General features: G+C 51.1%; 1 protein-coding gene across 7 annotated transcripts in view; it reads right to left on the minus strand.

The window, feature by feature from the left end:
* The window catches only part of Atp2b3 (ATPase plasma membrane Ca2+ transporting 3), a 77,073-nt gene that overhangs the window by 4,672 nt on the left and 54,782 nt on the right, over positions 1-17,619 (minus strand). For 2 of the 7 annotated variants that reach the window (XM_070039529.1, XM_070039528.1), the window contains 2 exons: positions 15,285-15,467; positions 10,384-10,537 (listed from right to left, as the gene is read on the minus strand). In XM_070039529.1, coding sequence (XP_069895630.1) covers positions 10,384-10,537; positions 15,285-15,467 — 337 coding nt within the window. Of the gene's footprint in view, positions 1-10,383; positions 10,538-12,516; positions 13,470-13,495; positions 13,861-15,284; positions 15,468-17,619 lie in introns of those variants that run through there. The other 5 variants (XM_070039525.1, XM_070039526.1, XM_070039532.1 and 2 more) reach the window with 4 other exon arrangements.

Raw genomic sequence — 17,619 nt, forward strand, 5'->3', positions numbered from 1 at the left:
TGTGGCTCTCTGCTCCCAGCGGCGCTCCTTTGAACTACCACCTATACCTTCTGCAGGTCCTAGAGAATCAATCTCCACTGCCCCCCCTACCCCCCCCCCCCCCCGCTTTTCCACCTTCATTGGCTCATGAACACAACTCTCAAGGCTGACAAGCTACAGAGTTGCTATCTCCCCGCTCCCTTCCTGATTTCTTAGCCTGGACTGTCTCCTGCTTCTGGAAGCCAGGAACAGATATGCATCTCCTAGGCCTCTTACAAGAAGCCCAGCCCCCATGTCAGCTGGCTCTACTACAAATGCAAAGGCAGCACTGCTGCCTTCCCTGGCCCATTAGCAGGAGGGAGGGAGCTCCTGGCTCCACTTAACCCTGCCCTTGTGAAGTGCAGGACATGTTATGAATTCTAATGTCACTTCCAAATCCAAGATGCTAAGATTTCATCTCCTCCTTTTAGATAAAGTTTCTGCAGTCTATGGCTAAAAAGCTAGCTCTGGTCGCTGCTGGTCTTGTAAATAAAGTTTTGTTGGCACACTGCCATGTCCATTCATCTATGTACTATCCATGGCTGCTTTCAAGCTACAAGGACAGGGTTGTTTAGTTGCGACAGAAACCTGGCCCCAAAAGCTAAATATGTTTACTCACTGGCCCTTTATGGGAACAGTTGGTTAGTCCCCAGTTTAGACAATGAATCACCTTGACTACAAAGAGTTCCTTTCAGCTCCTAGAGTCTGGACCTTGGAGCTGACAATTCAGCCAGGGCAAGCACAATGTTCCTAAATCACTGTAAATGAGGCAAACCACATAGTCTTTGGAATGCAGAGAGAGAGAGAGAGAGAGAGAGAGAGAGAGAGAGAGAGAGAGAGAGAGGGAGAGAGAGAGAGAGAGAGAGAGAGAGAGAGAGAGAGAGAGAGAGAGAGAGAGAGAGAGAGAGAGAGAGAGAGAGAGAGAGAGAGAGAGAGAGAGACAGCCCACAAGCTCCAAAAAGGTGGAATATTCTAGGCCTGTGTGCGACATGCAGTTAGAATTTTCTCTGGACTGGGTGAAGCCACATCTGCCCGCTTACAGATGGCCAGCTGTTCTCCCTGAGTCCTTCATCTCAGACTGCTTTCTTAAATAGAATTACTACAGAAACAGAATCATTTCACATTTTTTGGTGCCCGTCCTGAGGCTTTGAACTCAGGGCCTGGGTGCTGTCCCTGAGCTTTGTTTTGTTCAAGTCTAGCGCTCTACCACTTGAGCCATAGCTTCACTTCCAACATTTTAATTTCTATTGCAGATAAGAGTCTCGTGGACTTTGTGAACCACGATGTTCAGATCTCAGCCTCCAGAGTAGCTAGGATTACAGGCATGAACCACTAGCACCCAGCCTAATTGCGTATTTTAAATGAAAACAACAGAATTCACATTTTTGTAGCTAACTCCCATGTTGCCATATTAGTTAGGTTTTCTGGTGCAGAAGTGAAGCATTTATGTCAGGGTTGGACATCACCTCTTCTAAAGAGACAAGGCTGCACACAGCCCTCCAGAACTCTAGGGTCAGTAAATTTACCAGTAATGCATCCCTGACCTTGGCCACAACCTTCTCATTGCTGAGTTGCTGGCCACATTTGGACCTGGGTCATGTGATCAAGCCAGACAAAGCCAGACCACCCCAGCTGGCTCAAATTTATTTATCTTACAGGTCTTACTGTACCTGGCTGAACTTCAAAGTCCTTTCCTACAAAGGCCATGGGGCAGCCTGCTTCTTTGGCTACCACTGCCCCACTGGCTTGTCCCTGGCACTCCTTCTAGATGTAATTTGCCTTGTTTAATGCCCACTGTTAGAGTCAGGCACAATGCAATGGCTTGGCCAGCACTTGGGGAACACGCACACAAATGAGCAACCCACACCTGAGTGGGCCAGACTACTCCCACATTCTGCTGTTCTGAGGTTGAACCCTGACACCTGGCAGGGAGTCAGATTTCTTACCAGCCTTTCTTCTCTGCATTCAGGACTGATGCTATTACAATGGCTGGACAACGTCTTAGGCTGGAGAGTTTTTAGCTCACCCTAAAACTGAAGGGCACAGGCAATTCCTGGGAAATTGGTTCAGTGAAAACCAGCAAATGGTAAGAAAGGCCCATCGTGGAGGACTGGGCTTGTAGCCAACTGTTGGTGGACACCTTCATGGCCCCTTCCTTCTGCCAGGCCCAGAGTTTAGTGTTCCCAGCAAAGTCACAACCCAAGCTGAGTGAAACCCATGCCCTGTCCCAATACCGCAACTTGCATCTGCCTCTCCCTAGACTCCTCGCTGGCTTCCCACTGTCCCCTTCTTCCCAAGGGATTTCACCACCTCTGCAACCCATCTAGCTTCTTATCTACAGTCAGAACCCTTTTCCAGAATGCCAAACTTCTGCTTTGGCCGGGTCCTTTTTCAGGGTCTCCGGGACCCTTCGCACTCTTGTTCCAGAATGCGCCTTGCCCTCTTCCCATCCCAGTGTTACAGGCACACAGCTTTTGACCAAGACTCTCATTCCTGTAGTGTTGCCTGCACTGTCCCTTCTCCAGATGGCATTGATTTTTGGGCCAGTGCTGGGGCTTAAAACTCAGAACTTGGTGTTCTTGTTTGGCTTTTTTTTTTTTTTTGGCTGACAGTCTACCATTTGAACGACAGCTGCACTTCTGGCTTTCTGCTGGTTAATTGGAGATAAGACTTTCACAGACTTTCCTGTGCACACTGGCTTCCAACCACAATCCTCAGATCTCAGCCTCCTGAGTAGCTAGGATTACAGGAGTGAGCCACGGGTACCTGACTCCAGATGGCATTTCTAAGCTCTCTCTGGCTAAATCAGATCCTGCCATTCCCTTATTTGAGTCTCAACATTCTAGCAGTTTGAAACTGGTCTGGGTCCTAACTGTGGTGGAAATTGATTAAACTCCTTTGTCTACAGCCCATTTGCCTATAGAATTTTTTTTTTTTTCCCTTGAGACAGTCTTGCTAAGCAGCCCAGGCTGACCTGAAATTTACAATCCTGTTATAGCTTCCTGAGTGCTGGGATTGCATGCCTGGTGCCATTATGCCTGGCTCAGTAGAATACTTTTGAAAGAAAAGAAACGCAAGTCCTAGGGTTATGTCTGAGGCTTCTGAGAGGACCAACGGGGTCAGGCTGTGCTGCAAAGATGGAGATGAGAATCTCCAGTAGCTTCTCATCACCTGTGTGAGGTGGTGTGGCTTACTGCCCCCTGCAGGCAGTCAAGGGTGTTGCTGCTGCCATCTTCTTCCCCCTTGCCTGGGTCATTCACTTGTTTGGTCCAGCAATTCCTTCCAGTTGCTGCCCCATGTTTCTGTGTTCTGTCACGGTTAGTGACCCTGACAGGCTTGTTGATACTTTATTTCCTCCCCCAAACTGAAGGATACGGTCTCCATATCTCTCCTGGCACCTTCCCAGTCATGTTGTAGTCCTCTTCCTTTCAGCTGACTTCCACCATAACATCCCAGGGCCCCTCCCCTCGGCCTAGGTGCTCTTTTCTGCCTGGAGCCTTCCATTTCATTGGTCTTTCAATGGTTCTCCATCTCTAACTGAAGCCTGGGACGTCTAAGTCATGTCTCAACTGGCCTCAAATCTCCAGCTTCAATCCTTAATGACATCACACTCAGCCACTTCCCACCCTGCCACCACACTACTACTCCCCCACCCACGGTACTGGCCCAGGCTGGCTGCTGCGGGGCCTCCTGCTGTTTTCCTTGCCTTGCCCCCCCCCCCAACCAACATTGCAGCCCAAGCAATCTTTTCTGGTAAAAGCCAGAACCTTTCATAGCCTCCACCAATGCAAAATTTTGTCCAATAGTTGTCTTTCCTAGAGCAAGACTGGAAGTCCTGCAGCCTCTCACTTTATCTCCCTTTACTTCCAGCTTCTGGCACATTCCCACCTCAGCACCTAGGCACTGGATTCATCCTTCTACCAGAAGGGCTTTCCTTCATTGAGTCTCAAAGCTCTCCACCCCCACCTTCCTCAGTGAGCCATTTCCTGTCCCACCCGCACTCCTGCCCCTGCTTTGATTTCCCCCGCTTTGATTTCCGGTACACCCTTTCAAAGGTACCTCCCACCTCAAGTATTCTCTCTTTCTTGATTCTCCTTCAATGGAACAAACCCCCTGGTGGAAAGTGTTTGCCTATAGAGTTCCCTAATGGCCCCAGCATCCAACAAGACTGTCCACATCCAACAGGGACTCAGTGAGTAGGTTGCAAAATGTCTGCTACTGGCCTGACCCCTGTCTCTCACGATAGCTTCACCCTTCTTCCAGGCTTTCCACCCAGTTAGCTTTAACCAACTAGCTGCAGCTATTCCAGAACACACTAGGCAGGAGCCTTCCCACACTCTGCTGGGCCAACCCCCTGCCTGGAATCTTCATCCCTATAAGGAAGTCATGCTGCCCTTCCTTTACACACAGATCTCAGCTTAAATATTCATTCTCATGGAGGCTGGCCTGGACATCCATGCACATAGCATAGCACCCCCGAACATTCCTACTCATCTGCTCTTTCTCTGTCTGAGACTTGCAACCACCTGCACTTAGTTCCCTTCTTTGTCATATGCTGCCCGGAAGAGACTCCCAGTGCTTTTTTATTTTGTTTTCCATTGTTGGTCTTGGGGGCTTGAACTCAGGGCCTGGGCACTGCCCCTGAGCTCCCTTTTGCTCAAGGTGAGCGCTCTACCACTTGAGCCATAGCACCACTTCTGGTTTTCTAGTGGTTCATTGGAGATAAGCATCTCAGGGACTTTCCTGCTTTGGCTGACTTTGAACTGTGATCCTCAGATCTCAGCCTCCTGAGTAGCTAGGATGACAGGCGTGAGCCACCAGCGCCCAACCTCCCAGTGCTTTTGTATGCTTCAAACAGCTGAGCACTCAGGGTGCTGTGCTGCTCACCTGGTACATGAACACTGGGAGCCTTACCCATACAGTGACACCACAGATCGAGGGCCACTCCCACCCTCGAACCGCAGCAGAAGGCAAGCATGCTGCGCCACTGACGGGAGCTCTGAGCCCTGTTGAGGAGCTGCTTAGGCCTCCAATGCACAAAAAGGATGGAGGCTGGGACAGGAGTGCAGAAGCTGGGAAACAAGCAAGGGACTGAAGGAAGGCTTATTCCAATAAAGAATGGAAAAAGGAAACAAAAGGAAAGAAAAACAAAAGCAAAATCTCCTGAGCTGCAAGACATTGCCTAATACCTTCTTATTGCTTCCTGCTGATTGCTCAGGCAGAAATAATTGCATCTACCCGCTGCTTCTGGGGTTCTTGGACCCATACGTTCCAGGAAGGCTTCTCCATATGATCGGCTTAGTATCAGCCCCTAACATGCATGCAGCTCAGACTATTTTTTTTGCCTGATTCCTCCCTTGCCTTTCTACTGCTCTGTAGCAAGCACTAGTCCAGAACCTTGCCTATCATCAGCTGCTGTGTAAAGGAGGGCAAGGAGAAGCCCAGTGCAGAAATGCTGGAAACTGAGGAGAAGCTACCTTTGGCCTTACATCTCTGTGTTGGGGAAAGATCCAGCCTCTTTCCTTCCCCATGGAGATGTCAAGTGCTTCAGCTCTGCCATCAAAGGGTCATAGCAGAAATGAAAGGTGCAGTTTTGGGCATGTGGCAAGCTATGGAAAACTGCTTCCCTTCTTACACACTCACACACACTGTGCCCAGGACCAAGAAAGGCCACACTTGTGCTCCTCACACCAACAGCTGAGCCCAGGCTGGAAGATGACACAGGATGCTGGAGAAGCCCCTTCTGAGCCCTTGCTTCTCACACTAGCCGAGACCCACTGTACAGTCTCAAATCTCACGAGATCTCAGCTCCTGGCTGCTGGCCTGCAAGTCAACATTCACAGTGCCTACAGGACAGGGTCCCGGGGTCTTTCCTAGGCTACGTTTTATTATGAGCTTTGGGAATTCCCTGGAAGGTTATTCCCTCAGCACTGTAGCCTGTGGTTCCGGGAAGGCTTGGGCCAGGGCATGGTCTACAGGAGGGACCTGATACTTTTCCACATAGAGGCGCATGTGCATACAAATATCTAGGAAAAATGCCAATACATTCACGAGTCTCCTAAATGCAAGGGAAGAGATTTAGCTCAACATCAAATAACTTCTGGACAATAGAACAAAATTCCTATGACAGGACTCTTTTCACTTTGCCAGATCCTTCCACCTGGAAGTGTGTAAAGAACAAGCAAAGCTCTGGTGGCTCACCTGGCCAGCTTTGACCCCCTTGGATGAAAAATGTTCACGTTACAAAAGACAATGAAAATCAACTGCTGTGATCCATCTCCCTATGATTAGTATAGAACTAAACATCTGGAAGGAGCCCCTTTGTCTGCATGGGATGAAACCAAACCGCCCTCCCCACCCCTCCCTTTTCTGGGCTGGATCAGGCCTGTCTATGAACTACTACAACAGTAAACATTCGAGTATTGAGGCCCAATGTGGCTGCAGGAAGGACAGGCTGGTCTGTCAGTTGGAGTGCGAGGGCCATGACAATGAACTACTGGGAAAGAAACTTCCAGGGTATAACTGGGGAAGGACTGGGGCCTGCCTGTGTCCTCATGGAAAACAGACATGAAAAGATTCTTGGCCACTGGAGACTACAAAGAGGCTTTGATGGTGACAGGATCTGGGTTTGGTTTCCACGGGGAGGCAGGGTGCTTGTTAGCAAACCTGAGTGACCACAGTTTGGGGATACTGACACCAACTGCAGTTGTGGTGTGCAGGGATGGCGGTGGGGGGTGGTGACTAATAACCCAGACAGGACTAGGATTTCACACTGTCCTTGTTTCCAGATCTACCCAGATGGCCTGGCTTCATATGAAATGAGATGGCAGCAGAGAAAGGAAAGACACTGTGCTGGTTTGGGAGAATGGGAAGGAAATGCCTATGATGGAGGTAGCCATGGGGCTGGGCAGGAGGGGAGAGATGGCTCTGAGCAAGGAGGAGGCTTAGAGATTTGTCTTGGAGCTAGGAGTTGGTGGGTCATGGTTAGCATGGTCTGGCAGGGCTATATGAGCACAAATGAGGGAGTAGGATGTATTGGGATGGGGCTTGAGTCCAGACGCAGCAGAAATGTGTGTGTGTGTGTGTGTGTGTGTGTGTGTGTGTGTGTGTGTGTGTGTGTGTGTTGGAGGCTAGAAAGGCTAGGGAGGGCACACTGGGCCCCAAGAATTCTTAGCCATCCCTCCCTCTGGCTTAGAGGATGTCCTCTAGCCGCTCCTAGCATTGGCCTTGAGGCCAATGAATGTCCCTTCTCCCGGAGACCAGCAGGCCCTTTCTGGGAATGACTTGGAACAGGAAGAGCCCTCCCTGCCCTGAGAGCTGCAGGCAGAGTCCTCTGATTCTTGGGGAGCTGAAGGGAAGACTGGCCTAGAGTACAGGCCCTCAGAGGATAGCAAGTTTGTCATGTAAGGCACTGTGACTTTACTTAGGACCCCTGTGATCTATGAAACCTTTGGAGATAGTAGAGGCAGCCTGGGCCATCACAGCTGGCACGTCCTACTTCTTGTTCAGGGGAGCTCCATTCTGGCTTTCATCCGGCCTGCCTTCCTCCCCAGATATTCTACTTCCCCTGAAAGTTCCAAGCACATGAGGAGGCTGGGATTAGTGCCCATTCTGAGAGGCCTGGCTGCCTATGGGGCCCTGGGCAGGTCTTGGCCTAGGAGTGTGCTGGGTTCTGATTTCTTATTGTTTTTCATCTCAGAGTGAGCCTGAGGTGCTAAATTCAAAACCTGTCTGTGGCATGTGATGGCGAACAGCTTCCAGGCACAAAGCACATCCCCCTGGGAGTTGCTAGGTGCCCCAAGCAGCAGCTTCCTCCACAGTGAGTCCTTTCTGAGGTATGTCTGCTCAATGGGGATGAGCCTTTTTAGGCTCACATTTGTAGGCTGGGACATCAGCACCCTGCACCTTTATACCAGTGCCCTCCTCAGAAGGCACTGCTCCCAGCCCTCACTTCTGCTGCTTAGAGTCCCCTGGACTAGCTGTGAACAGCAGGAGGGTAGCAGCCCTCACACTCTACTTACCAGGCTGCTGGGCTCCGGAGATAATGGGAAAGAAAACAGATAGCATGGAAGGGAGGGAGGAAGGAAGAGGGAATGGTAGGAAGGAAGGAGGGTGGGAGAAGAGAAGGGAGGGAGGGAGGGAGGGAAGAAGGAAGGAAGGAAGGAAGGAAGGAAGGAAGGAAGGAAGGAAGGAAGGAAGGAAGGAAGGAAGGAAAGATGGAAAGATGGAAGGCAGGCAGGCAGGCAGGCAGGAAGGAAGGAAGGAAGAAGGAAGGAAGAAAGGAAGGAAAGAAGGAAGGAAAGAAGGAAGGAAGGAAGGAAGGAAAGGTGGGAAGGAAAGGTGGGAAGGAAAGGTGGGAAGGAGGACAGAGGTGAAGAAGGGGAGAAGAGATGAGGAGAAAAGGGGAGGGAAAGGAGGGAAGGAAGGAGGAAGCAGGTGCTAGGAGCCAAGAAAGAAAAGATAGAGAGGTGGCCCCCAAGGAGGAAGTGGGAGGCATCCAGAAGGAGTGAGAAGAGCAAGCCCCTCCCCAGTGTGTGGAAGCGGGTGAGGGGGGCAGCAGCTGTGGAGAAGACTTGAGGGGCCTTGACCCCCCCACCCCAAGTCAACAGGTGGGAGGATGGACAGACAGACACACAGGAGGCAAAGAGAGATGACAAAAGGAAAATATGGAGGAAGTCAGTGAGGAGGAAGGGGCTGGGCAGATCTATGTGTATCCCTTAGGGACACTCATACCTTCTCTCCCCCCTCAATTCTGAGGAAGAAAGGTGCTGCTGCCCATGTGGGCCTTGGCCAATGTATTGGGAGGCCCATTTGTGTCCATAAGCCCCTGGCCTCTCTGGGTAGAGTGGCCGAGAGGCCCCCTGGACCTCAGGATCTGTGGCCACACCCCTGGTGATGGGTATTGGCCAGTATGTGTGGTCCAGGTGTGTGCACCCCTGTGGTTTGGAGAAGGGGTATGCTGTTCCTGGGGGGTGGCCCTCGTCCTTTCCTTAAAGAGCACAGTAGCCCCAAAGGACAGCCTAAACAAGAGGAGGGAGGGCCCCCCCACCGGGGACCCCTCATCAGTTCCTAAAAAAAAAAAAAGGAGCAGAACAGAAAGAAATCAAGCAAAAAGAAACCCGAAGAGTCTGTGATGGAAAAAGGCGTCGTTAAAGACTGGCGTCTGCGTGGGAATGGCGTGTCGCTGGAAGGAAAGGAAAGAGGTAGCATTGAACCGGCCCGACAGGGGTTCTGGGCTCATACTCGAAGGTTTACTGTTTAGTTTGTGCAATCTCCTGAGTTTGTTACAAAAAGCAAGCTGCCTGCATTGGGGGCGGGGAGGGGAGAGGGAAACCCGCATGCTTCTGTGCAGTTGGGGGAAACTGGACGGTGTTGGGTTCAGCAATGTAGTGGCCCTTCCTTGGTCTTTGCAAAAGAGCTGGGAGTCATGATAGACGTTTCTACCCTGGGTTGCCTCAAATGTGATCAAGCCCGTGGGGACTTTTCTCTGACAGGTGCTGAAGAGGATCGGGCTCTCCCAGCTTCTCAGGGGCAGGACACAAGACGCCAGGCTCTCCCAGCTTTATCACTGAAAGACAAGATGGGAGCCGGAAGCTTGGCCCTCCGAGCAGCCAGGAGGCAGCTGCAAGCCCTGCTAGCTGGCTGCCTACCAGAGCCAGTTCTTGGGTCGTGTCTGACAGCTCCTGGGTCAGGGCAGGGCCTCCAGGACTGGCACCAAGTGAGCAGGAAGGCTTTGGCACCACCGAGCCTACTTGGGGACAAGTAGCCAATGGCATTCTCTGCAAGCCACCTCAAGGAGAATGCTGCAAGCTGCCATTTGGGTCCCCCCCCCCCCAGATGGGCTGGGGCAGCTAAGGCTGCTGCACAGCGGGCAGTGCCTCCCGGGCCCGTCCCCCGGGAGGAGGGCAGCCCAAGCCACGCACTTCCCTCACCTCACCACGGAAGACCGAGCCTCACACCAGACAGCACCAGAAGAGCCCCAAGTTCATGAAGAACCATCGGCACATGGGGACAAGCTCAAGAAAAGAAAACCAATGGCAGCAAGAGCACTAAATGCAAACAAAAGGAAAACAAAAAGAATAAAAAGAAAAAAAGAAAAGAAAAGGAAAGGGGGGAAAAAACAATCAAAGGAAGCAGAGGACAGAAGGCCCGGCAGTGCCATGGGTTTGGTACAGTTCATAAGAGAATATGGCTTTGGAGAGACACATCGTCTGGCGGGAAGGACTGGACAGGGCGGTAAAGAAGGAACGGGAAAAGCCACGGTGAGCAGAAATGCAAGACTGGAAAAAAGAGAAGGCAGAGTTGGGGAGGCTTTATCTTCCCCTGAGATGCCATTTATGAGAGAAAAGGGAAGTCAAGACTCACTGCCAGCAGCGCTGGTGGGCTTGGCGGCAGAGAGAGTTACGTGAGTAGGGGTAGAAAGATTGGTTACGTCATGGAGCTGGCTGAGGACCGAAGACCGCCGGCGCACAGCACCCTGAAATGACCCGCTTCTCTTGAAGGTACTCACTACCTCCATCTGTGGGAGAGAAAACGAGATAAAGGTTGGCTTGCACTACGGTCCATGCCACTGCAGGGGGGAGGGCAGGGCGAGGCTGGGGACCACACTGGGGGGACAGAGTGACAGCAAAGCCTCAACTAGGTCAGCCCCGCTCATGGAGAGCTGACGCTGCTTGTGACCAGGCTGTGACCTAGAGAGGATTTGCTGGCAAATGATTAGTGCTGGTGGGATTGCCAGGGAAGGGTTACAGATGGGGGTGAGGGGGTAGGCAGGGCACACCGCAAACATTTCAGAAGTAGTCATTGGCATTCACAATATGCTCATCACAAGCCACTCAGTACAAGTCAGTCAGTACCTGTGTCTGGCAATACTTTGTTATCCTACTTCGGTAGCTCTCAACCTTTTTTGCCGCCCCAACACACCTGAGGGATATGACACGCTCTCATTAGAAAGAGGCCGTTCTCCCGTTAGATCAGAGGTGCGCCGGTGCACCTCCGGGGCACACGGGTTGGGCATCTCTGTCAGGGAGTCTTCTTCTTTCATCTTTTGTCTTTCCCTAAGCAGGGGCTTCTGCAGACCTCCAGCTTATAGGGACCCTCAACAAGAGACCCACAGGCATGGAGACTTGGAAGACTGGGGTGCAATGATGGTTTCTGCTATGTCCCTCTTTTTTTTTTTTGATGCCAGTCCTGGGGCTTGAACTCATGGCCTGAGTGCTGCCCCTGAGCTTTTTTGGCTCAAGGCTAGCACTCTACCACTTGAACATATCCATTTCTGACTTTTTTTTTTTTTTTGGAGTAGTTCATTAGAGTTAAGAGTCTCGTGGACTTTCCTTCCTGGCCTGGCTTTCAGCTGCAACCCTCAGATCTCAGTCTCCTGAGGAGCTAGGATTACAGGCATGAAGATACCGGCACCAAGCTTACGTCTCCACTCTAACATCTCTGGAATTGAAAAGGAAGAAGGTCTCTGAACAGCAAGGTTCATGGGAGAGCTTTGTGTATAAAGCCTGCTAAACACCCCCCCCCCCCGCCCAACTTTAGATTTCCTGACTCCACTTTTAAGTGAGCTACACGCAGGTAGCGGGATCCCAAGGAACTGGAGTCTAGTGACCACATGTGACACTGTTCCCATCACGAGACGCCATACCGAGACTCTGCTAGTGTGCAGTGTGGCACATTCACAGCCTCCTCTTAGGGAATGACCTCAGTATGAAGAATCTTTGGCCTTACAGGGTGAAGCTGATTTCTAGAAAGCACCATGTAGTTCGCCAGATGACATGAACAGCAAAGCCAGTGTGAATCTCTGGAGCTCCAGCACCCTCACTACCTGTCCCACCCCAGTGGCTCCACGGTAGGCCCCAGCTTCAGCTGTGTGGTGGACAGAGCCCGGGGCTTCTTGAAGAAGGCAGCTTGACTGTTCACTCTCCCCCAACCAAAACACAGATGGACGTCGTTTTGACCTTGGATGCACTGTGGAAAAGACTCATCATCCTTCTACTCGACCTGCTCAGCACCACTTTTGCCCCCAGCCCAGCCCACTCCCTTGCTCCCTTGCTTGTGACTGCAGCAGAGACGCACGTGGTAAGGTAGCTGGCGGCCGTGTGTCAGCATATGGAAGGAAGATGGCGAGGTGATGGTGTCACAGCCTCTTGAGGGGATTTCCTCTAGGTTTAAGTATGTCTGGGCTATAGAGACAGGTCTCTTTCAAGCAAGGACAGTTATTGGTGGGGGTGGGGGGAGATGACAAGGAAAGGGAAACATGCCTTTCCTGCTTCAGATTTGCATTGGCTTCTCCTGGTTCCATGCAGCCTTCCCATGGGACAACAGGACCAGTGAACATACCACCCTGTCACCCCCTCCCACCAGGAGCCCAAGCCCTGGGCCAGGAACAAGGCCCACTTGTTGGTGAAGCTTCTTACTGGTTTATAATGGAATGCACAAAAGACAGACCGCATTATGAGCATTCAAACAGCTACATGTTCTGGGTTTGAAGGACTCTCTTTTATTCTAGAATGACACCCTGGCATCTGGTGCATTGATACATCAGTAGGGAACAGTGCTGAGAGAGGGTAATGGGTTACTTAGCAACAGAAAATATGCAGGCCTCAGAAATCTGGGGAGCAATTTTGTGGTTCACAAAAATCCAGAAATCTGGGGCCAGCTGCCTAGAAAAATGTATGGAACCCGAGGGGCCTCTTGCAGGCTTTAGTTTTGCTTTTCAGGCAGGCGTTTTGAATCAAAGAAGCAGAAAGTCTATAAACCTGAGCTAAAATAATTGATTGGCTCAGCATTCTTTAAAGACATGGTAAATTTGATATGATAAAGTCAAACTGAAAAACCCCCAGCATCGAGATCCTGCGGAAGAATCAGAGTAGCTTTATAGAAGGAAAAGGAAGGTGCTGGGGGGAACTATCGCGAGAGCCTTGGGCCCTAGCCAGCCCTGGCCAGTCCTGACTCTCACTGGGTGACTTTGGGCCAGCTCCTTCCCACCATTCCCTTGCTTGTAAAGCATCTCCAAGGGTGCCAACCATCAGAATGGCATGGAAAATCACAACTCCAACTGATGGGACTCACTTCTGTTAGTCAGGCAGTGGTAACAGGCCAAGCAGTCCACAGACATATAAAGATATGACAGACATAGATGGCCAAGCTATTGCTGACACTTCAGAGGCAGGGCAGAGCTTCTGTCTGTACCCACCCCCACCCCAGGCTCTGCAGTCTCCTAGATGGAGTACTGGGGAATATGGGAGGGCTGTATTTTTTTTTTAAACATTTGCTATGCTTTCAATTTAGCACAGAAATATTTATTGCGGGCAACAAGAAAACACTATATAGGCTGTACTCCTGACCTGGCCTGGGCATGGCGTGAGCAGTTAGCACTCGAACTTGGGAGAGGAGACTCTGGCCATGGCTCCCACAGCTGCCCTCTTTTTCTCCTGGGCCTCTGTGTCCTGGACAAGTCAGAGCTAAGATGTGCACCTAGGAGATCCTTCCCTGCCCAGCCCCCTGATTCTCAGCTAGACAGTTCTCTCTAGGCCCAGAGACATTTAGCATTGGCTTCTTTGATGCTGCCTTACTCAGCCTTTCAGGATCCCACTCTCCAGAGGTAGGCTTGAAGACTGCAGTTCTAGAAAGTTCCCCAGATCATAGTGATAGGCTTGGACTCAGTGCTCTAAGCTGGGTGCGGAACTGGCCCATGGTAGCAGGAAGGAGTAGAGTGAGAAGGCTTCACAAGGCTTGGTGGCTGTTGAGCGGGCTTTTGTATGGTGAAGAGAGGGCACTGGGAGCAGCATGCAGCAGCAAGGAGGGAGGCACGGAGATATGGATGAGCATCGTAAACATCTGGAAAGGCAGTCAGGGTCACAGAGTGTGGAGAGGAATGGGGTGATACCAGCAGGATGGAACTTCAAGGACCACAATCAAGTGCCTGGACCTCATCCTCAGGGCGTTGGAGAGAGGCTTTGTAGGCCCCAGCATGGAGGTGGCACCAGAGGGGCTGAGCTAAGCAAGATGAGTGGAGTAGTGGGAGATGGCGAGCTCAGGGTTTCGTTTGAGACTGGGACCCAGACACGGGAGGAGGGACGCCCCAGGAGGGAACCTATCAGATCCATGGGGTGGTAGGGGAGAAGCTGTGTAGATTAGGAAGGAATGGGGCACTAAGGACATCTTAGGGACAAACTGTCACTATGTATGGTAGGCAGGATAAAGGTAGAACCAGAAGATTCTCAGGTCTTGCCCCAGGAAGTTGTTCCAAGGGAGATCCAGCCAGGTGGCCGTGCCTGCACTGGTAAGTCCCCAGGGAGAAGTGATTCGCAATAGGTCCGGACTTAGGGACTGTCACCTAAGAGAAGGTGACTAGGCCCTTGGGAAGGTGGTAACTTGAGAGGGCCGAGGCTGTCCAGAGGATGTTAGGGAAGGGTAGCTGGTCCAGGCCAGGGGGCCTGGTGTGCTAGAGGACAAAGGTAGACAGAGCCCCCAATGGATCTCTTCCCTCTCTACTAGGCCAGAGGGGTTTACAGCATGGCAAAGCATGGGCTGAGTGACAGATGGGCTTAGCAGGAGCAGAGAGACTCAGAAGGGACAGCAAGCTGCCAGAGTGACTGGTAAGGAGGAATGATGTAAGCCATGGTGAGAGCTGTTTGTGGGTAGTACAATCATGACAGGGTACCAGGGAAGGATCTGGAACCTTCTGGCAGGGAAGTTGGCCAGGGAAGAGCTAGAGGCAGACATAAGGGTAGCTGTAGCACACCAGCTCTTGTGAAGTCTTCAAAAATGCCTACCACTGGGTGGTACAGTGACCATCTGACTTTATTGCCTTTGGATCAAGAGAAAGGACCAATTTGGTGGCAGTTGATTCCTTAAAGGAATCCTCTGAGCAGTCATTACAGTATGTGCCAGTGTATGCGGTGCTTGCTCTCTGAAGTGGGCATCTCTTTCCAAGAACATAACTTGCCCATGGCCTGGTGGCAGTCCACACCAAGTAAAGGGGGCTGTGCTGGTTTGAGCCCCTGAGAGCTGGCCGTTGGTCATTGGCATATACCTTTAGTTTCCTGGGCCCTGAAGGCTGTGTCAGGCAGAGGCCATCTCTGCCCCCAGGGAGCAGTGAGTACACCAAGATGGCAGATGGGATGCTAGAAACTGCGTGTGCTTGGCAGCAGGACCTACGGGCTTCCCTCAGGTTCTACTTGCCCAGTCCCTGCTTCTTGCCTGTTTCCTACCCTCTCCGGGCGGAAGCACCAGGAGAGCCAAGAGAAACAGTGTCTTACCTGTGTCTGAATCCGATTGAGGCCTCGGAACCAGAGGATCTGGCCCCTGCGGAGCTCCCGCTCAGCGTGGTCAATCTCCTCTTCCCCCTCGGCCAGCTCCTCATCCGTCATCTCATCTTTCCCAGGCCCGTGCCCTGCTTCCTTCAGGCACTTCAGCTGGCTGGTGGGGATGGTGGCGATGACCTGGGGGAGTGGCAGTGCAGTGACAGCAAACAGGTGGCATAAGAACAAGCTTTGTGGGAGGAAGGAAGAGAGCAGAGGCCACACCTCTTGCCCGCACACGCTGGGGCCTGGCATTTCCTTGGGCCTGGAAGACTATGGTTTCCTAAACTGGCTTCTTCCCGCAGCAGATTCCTCCTCCCCCAGTGAATCTCCTCCACCTAGAGGGCTGGGAAAACAGCTCGGATGTCCACCATTGAGCACTATGCAGTAAAGTCAGGTCGGGCCCCTGCCCAACTCCTGGAATGGATCTTTTTTTGTTTTTTGCTTTTGTTTTTTGGGCCATTTCTGGGGCTTGAATTCTGGGCCTGGGCACTGTCCCTGAGCTGCTTTGGCTCAAGGCTAGCACTCTACCATTTGAGCTACAGTGCCACTTCCAGCTTTTTCTGTGTATGTGGTACTGAGGAATTGAACTCAGGGCTTCATGCATGCTAGGCAAGCACTGTACCACTAAGCCACCTTCCCAGACCCTGGAATGCACCAAACCTCCTGCTTGAGAGGCGTGTGGTTCATTCCCAGCCTTGGACCACCTGCTAGTCTATGCAAATATCATGATTTATATTGGGGATCTTGGGTCACAAAGGGATTGGAGAATGAGGCCAGCCATCTGGGCAATGCGTGGCAATGTGCCAGACAATGAAAAACTCTAGGCACCACAGACTGTGTTTTTCCTAGCTGACCAGATTCCACGCATGCTGTCTTTCACTATTAACTGAGAAAGGCAAGTGTGAGTATGTGATTCCCTGGGAGAATTGTGGAGGATAAAGGTCTAGAAAAAGATCTGGGATCAATGGCTGACAGGGAGGAGAGTGACAAGGAGGGTGACAGCTGGGAAGGGCAGGAGAAGAAAAAGCCAGGTAAGAGTGAAGAGAAGGCCTGGCTTTTTTCCACGTCATCGTGTGAAAGAATATGGATTCTCTGATCTTGGATGTCTGAGCAGGAACCTGTCGACATAGCCAAGAGCAGACTTAGGAGTTTTTTTTCTCATGGAAATTTTTTTTCTCCCACCCAAACACATCTTATTTTTGTAATTAAAAAAGGTCATTAAAAAAGCTGGACACCAGTGCTCAAACCTGTAATCCTAGCTACTCAGAGGCTGAGATCTGATCGTGGTTCAAAACCAGCCCGGGAAGGAAAGTCCATGAAACTTATTTCCAATGAAACACCAAAAAGCTGAAAATGTGGCTCAAGTGGTATAGTGCTAGCCTCGAGGTAAAAGAAAAGGAAAGAAAAAAACCACTTCAGGGACAGCGCCAATAAGGTTAACAATAGAAAAGACCACTCCATAGTCCTGAGGGGTTGAGCTAGAGGCTGGCACTGTGTGTGGGGTTAGGGGTAGAGGATGGACCTGCACTAGTAGCCAAAAGGTCAGACACTGACATCACCACGGTTGTGAGAAGTGCCTGGAGTCAAGGCTGTGGGAAATTAAAGAATTCCATGGGATAATGAGGCATGAGGGGGAATGGGATGGGAGCTCCAGTGGTGGAAGGAAAACAAGCTGAAGGCACTGGGTGAGCAGTCCCTCAGGACTAATGCCAGGGGCCTGCAAGGACATCACCTACTGTAGTAGCCAGCTTGGGGAATCACCAGTAAATTAAGAAACAAAACAAAGTGCTATTGGCTGACCTGAGTTCCTCCACTAAGTTCCTGTGGCAGACCTAACCCCCAGCGTGGCAGTATTAATGAAGTCATCAAGCTGAGCCCCTGATCTTAGTAGATTTGAGCCCTTAAGAGGAGACACCAATCAAAATGAGCTCCAGGAAATGGAAACAAGAGATCTTTTCTTTGTTGCTGTTTTTGTTTTCTCTTCTTTTTTGTCTCGTTTGTTTGTTTCTCTGTGTTTGGGAGGGTTAAGGGGAAGCGCAGAAATGGAGGGACAAAGGGCATATATAATGCAGCAGTGGTACTCACTAGACACTATGTTGAAAATGAACTATACAACGTGTGGGTGGGGATGGGAGGGAAAAACTGGGAGAGAGGAAGGGAAGGGGGGAGTGACATTGTCCAAAAGGAAACATATTCTTTACATGACATATAGCTGTAGCCCCTCTGTACAATCACCATTATAATCACGATAAAAAGTTTAAAAAATTTAAGAAGAGGAGACACCAGAACA

This window comes from Dipodomys merriami, unplaced genomic scaffold, assembly GCF_024711535.1.
Source record: "Dipodomys merriami isolate MVZ:Mamm:240054 unplaced genomic scaffold, mDipMer1.0.p SCAF_3, whole genome shotgun sequence".
Lineage (NCBI taxonomy): Eukaryota > Metazoa > Chordata > Mammalia > Rodentia > Heteromyidae > Dipodomys > Dipodomys merriami.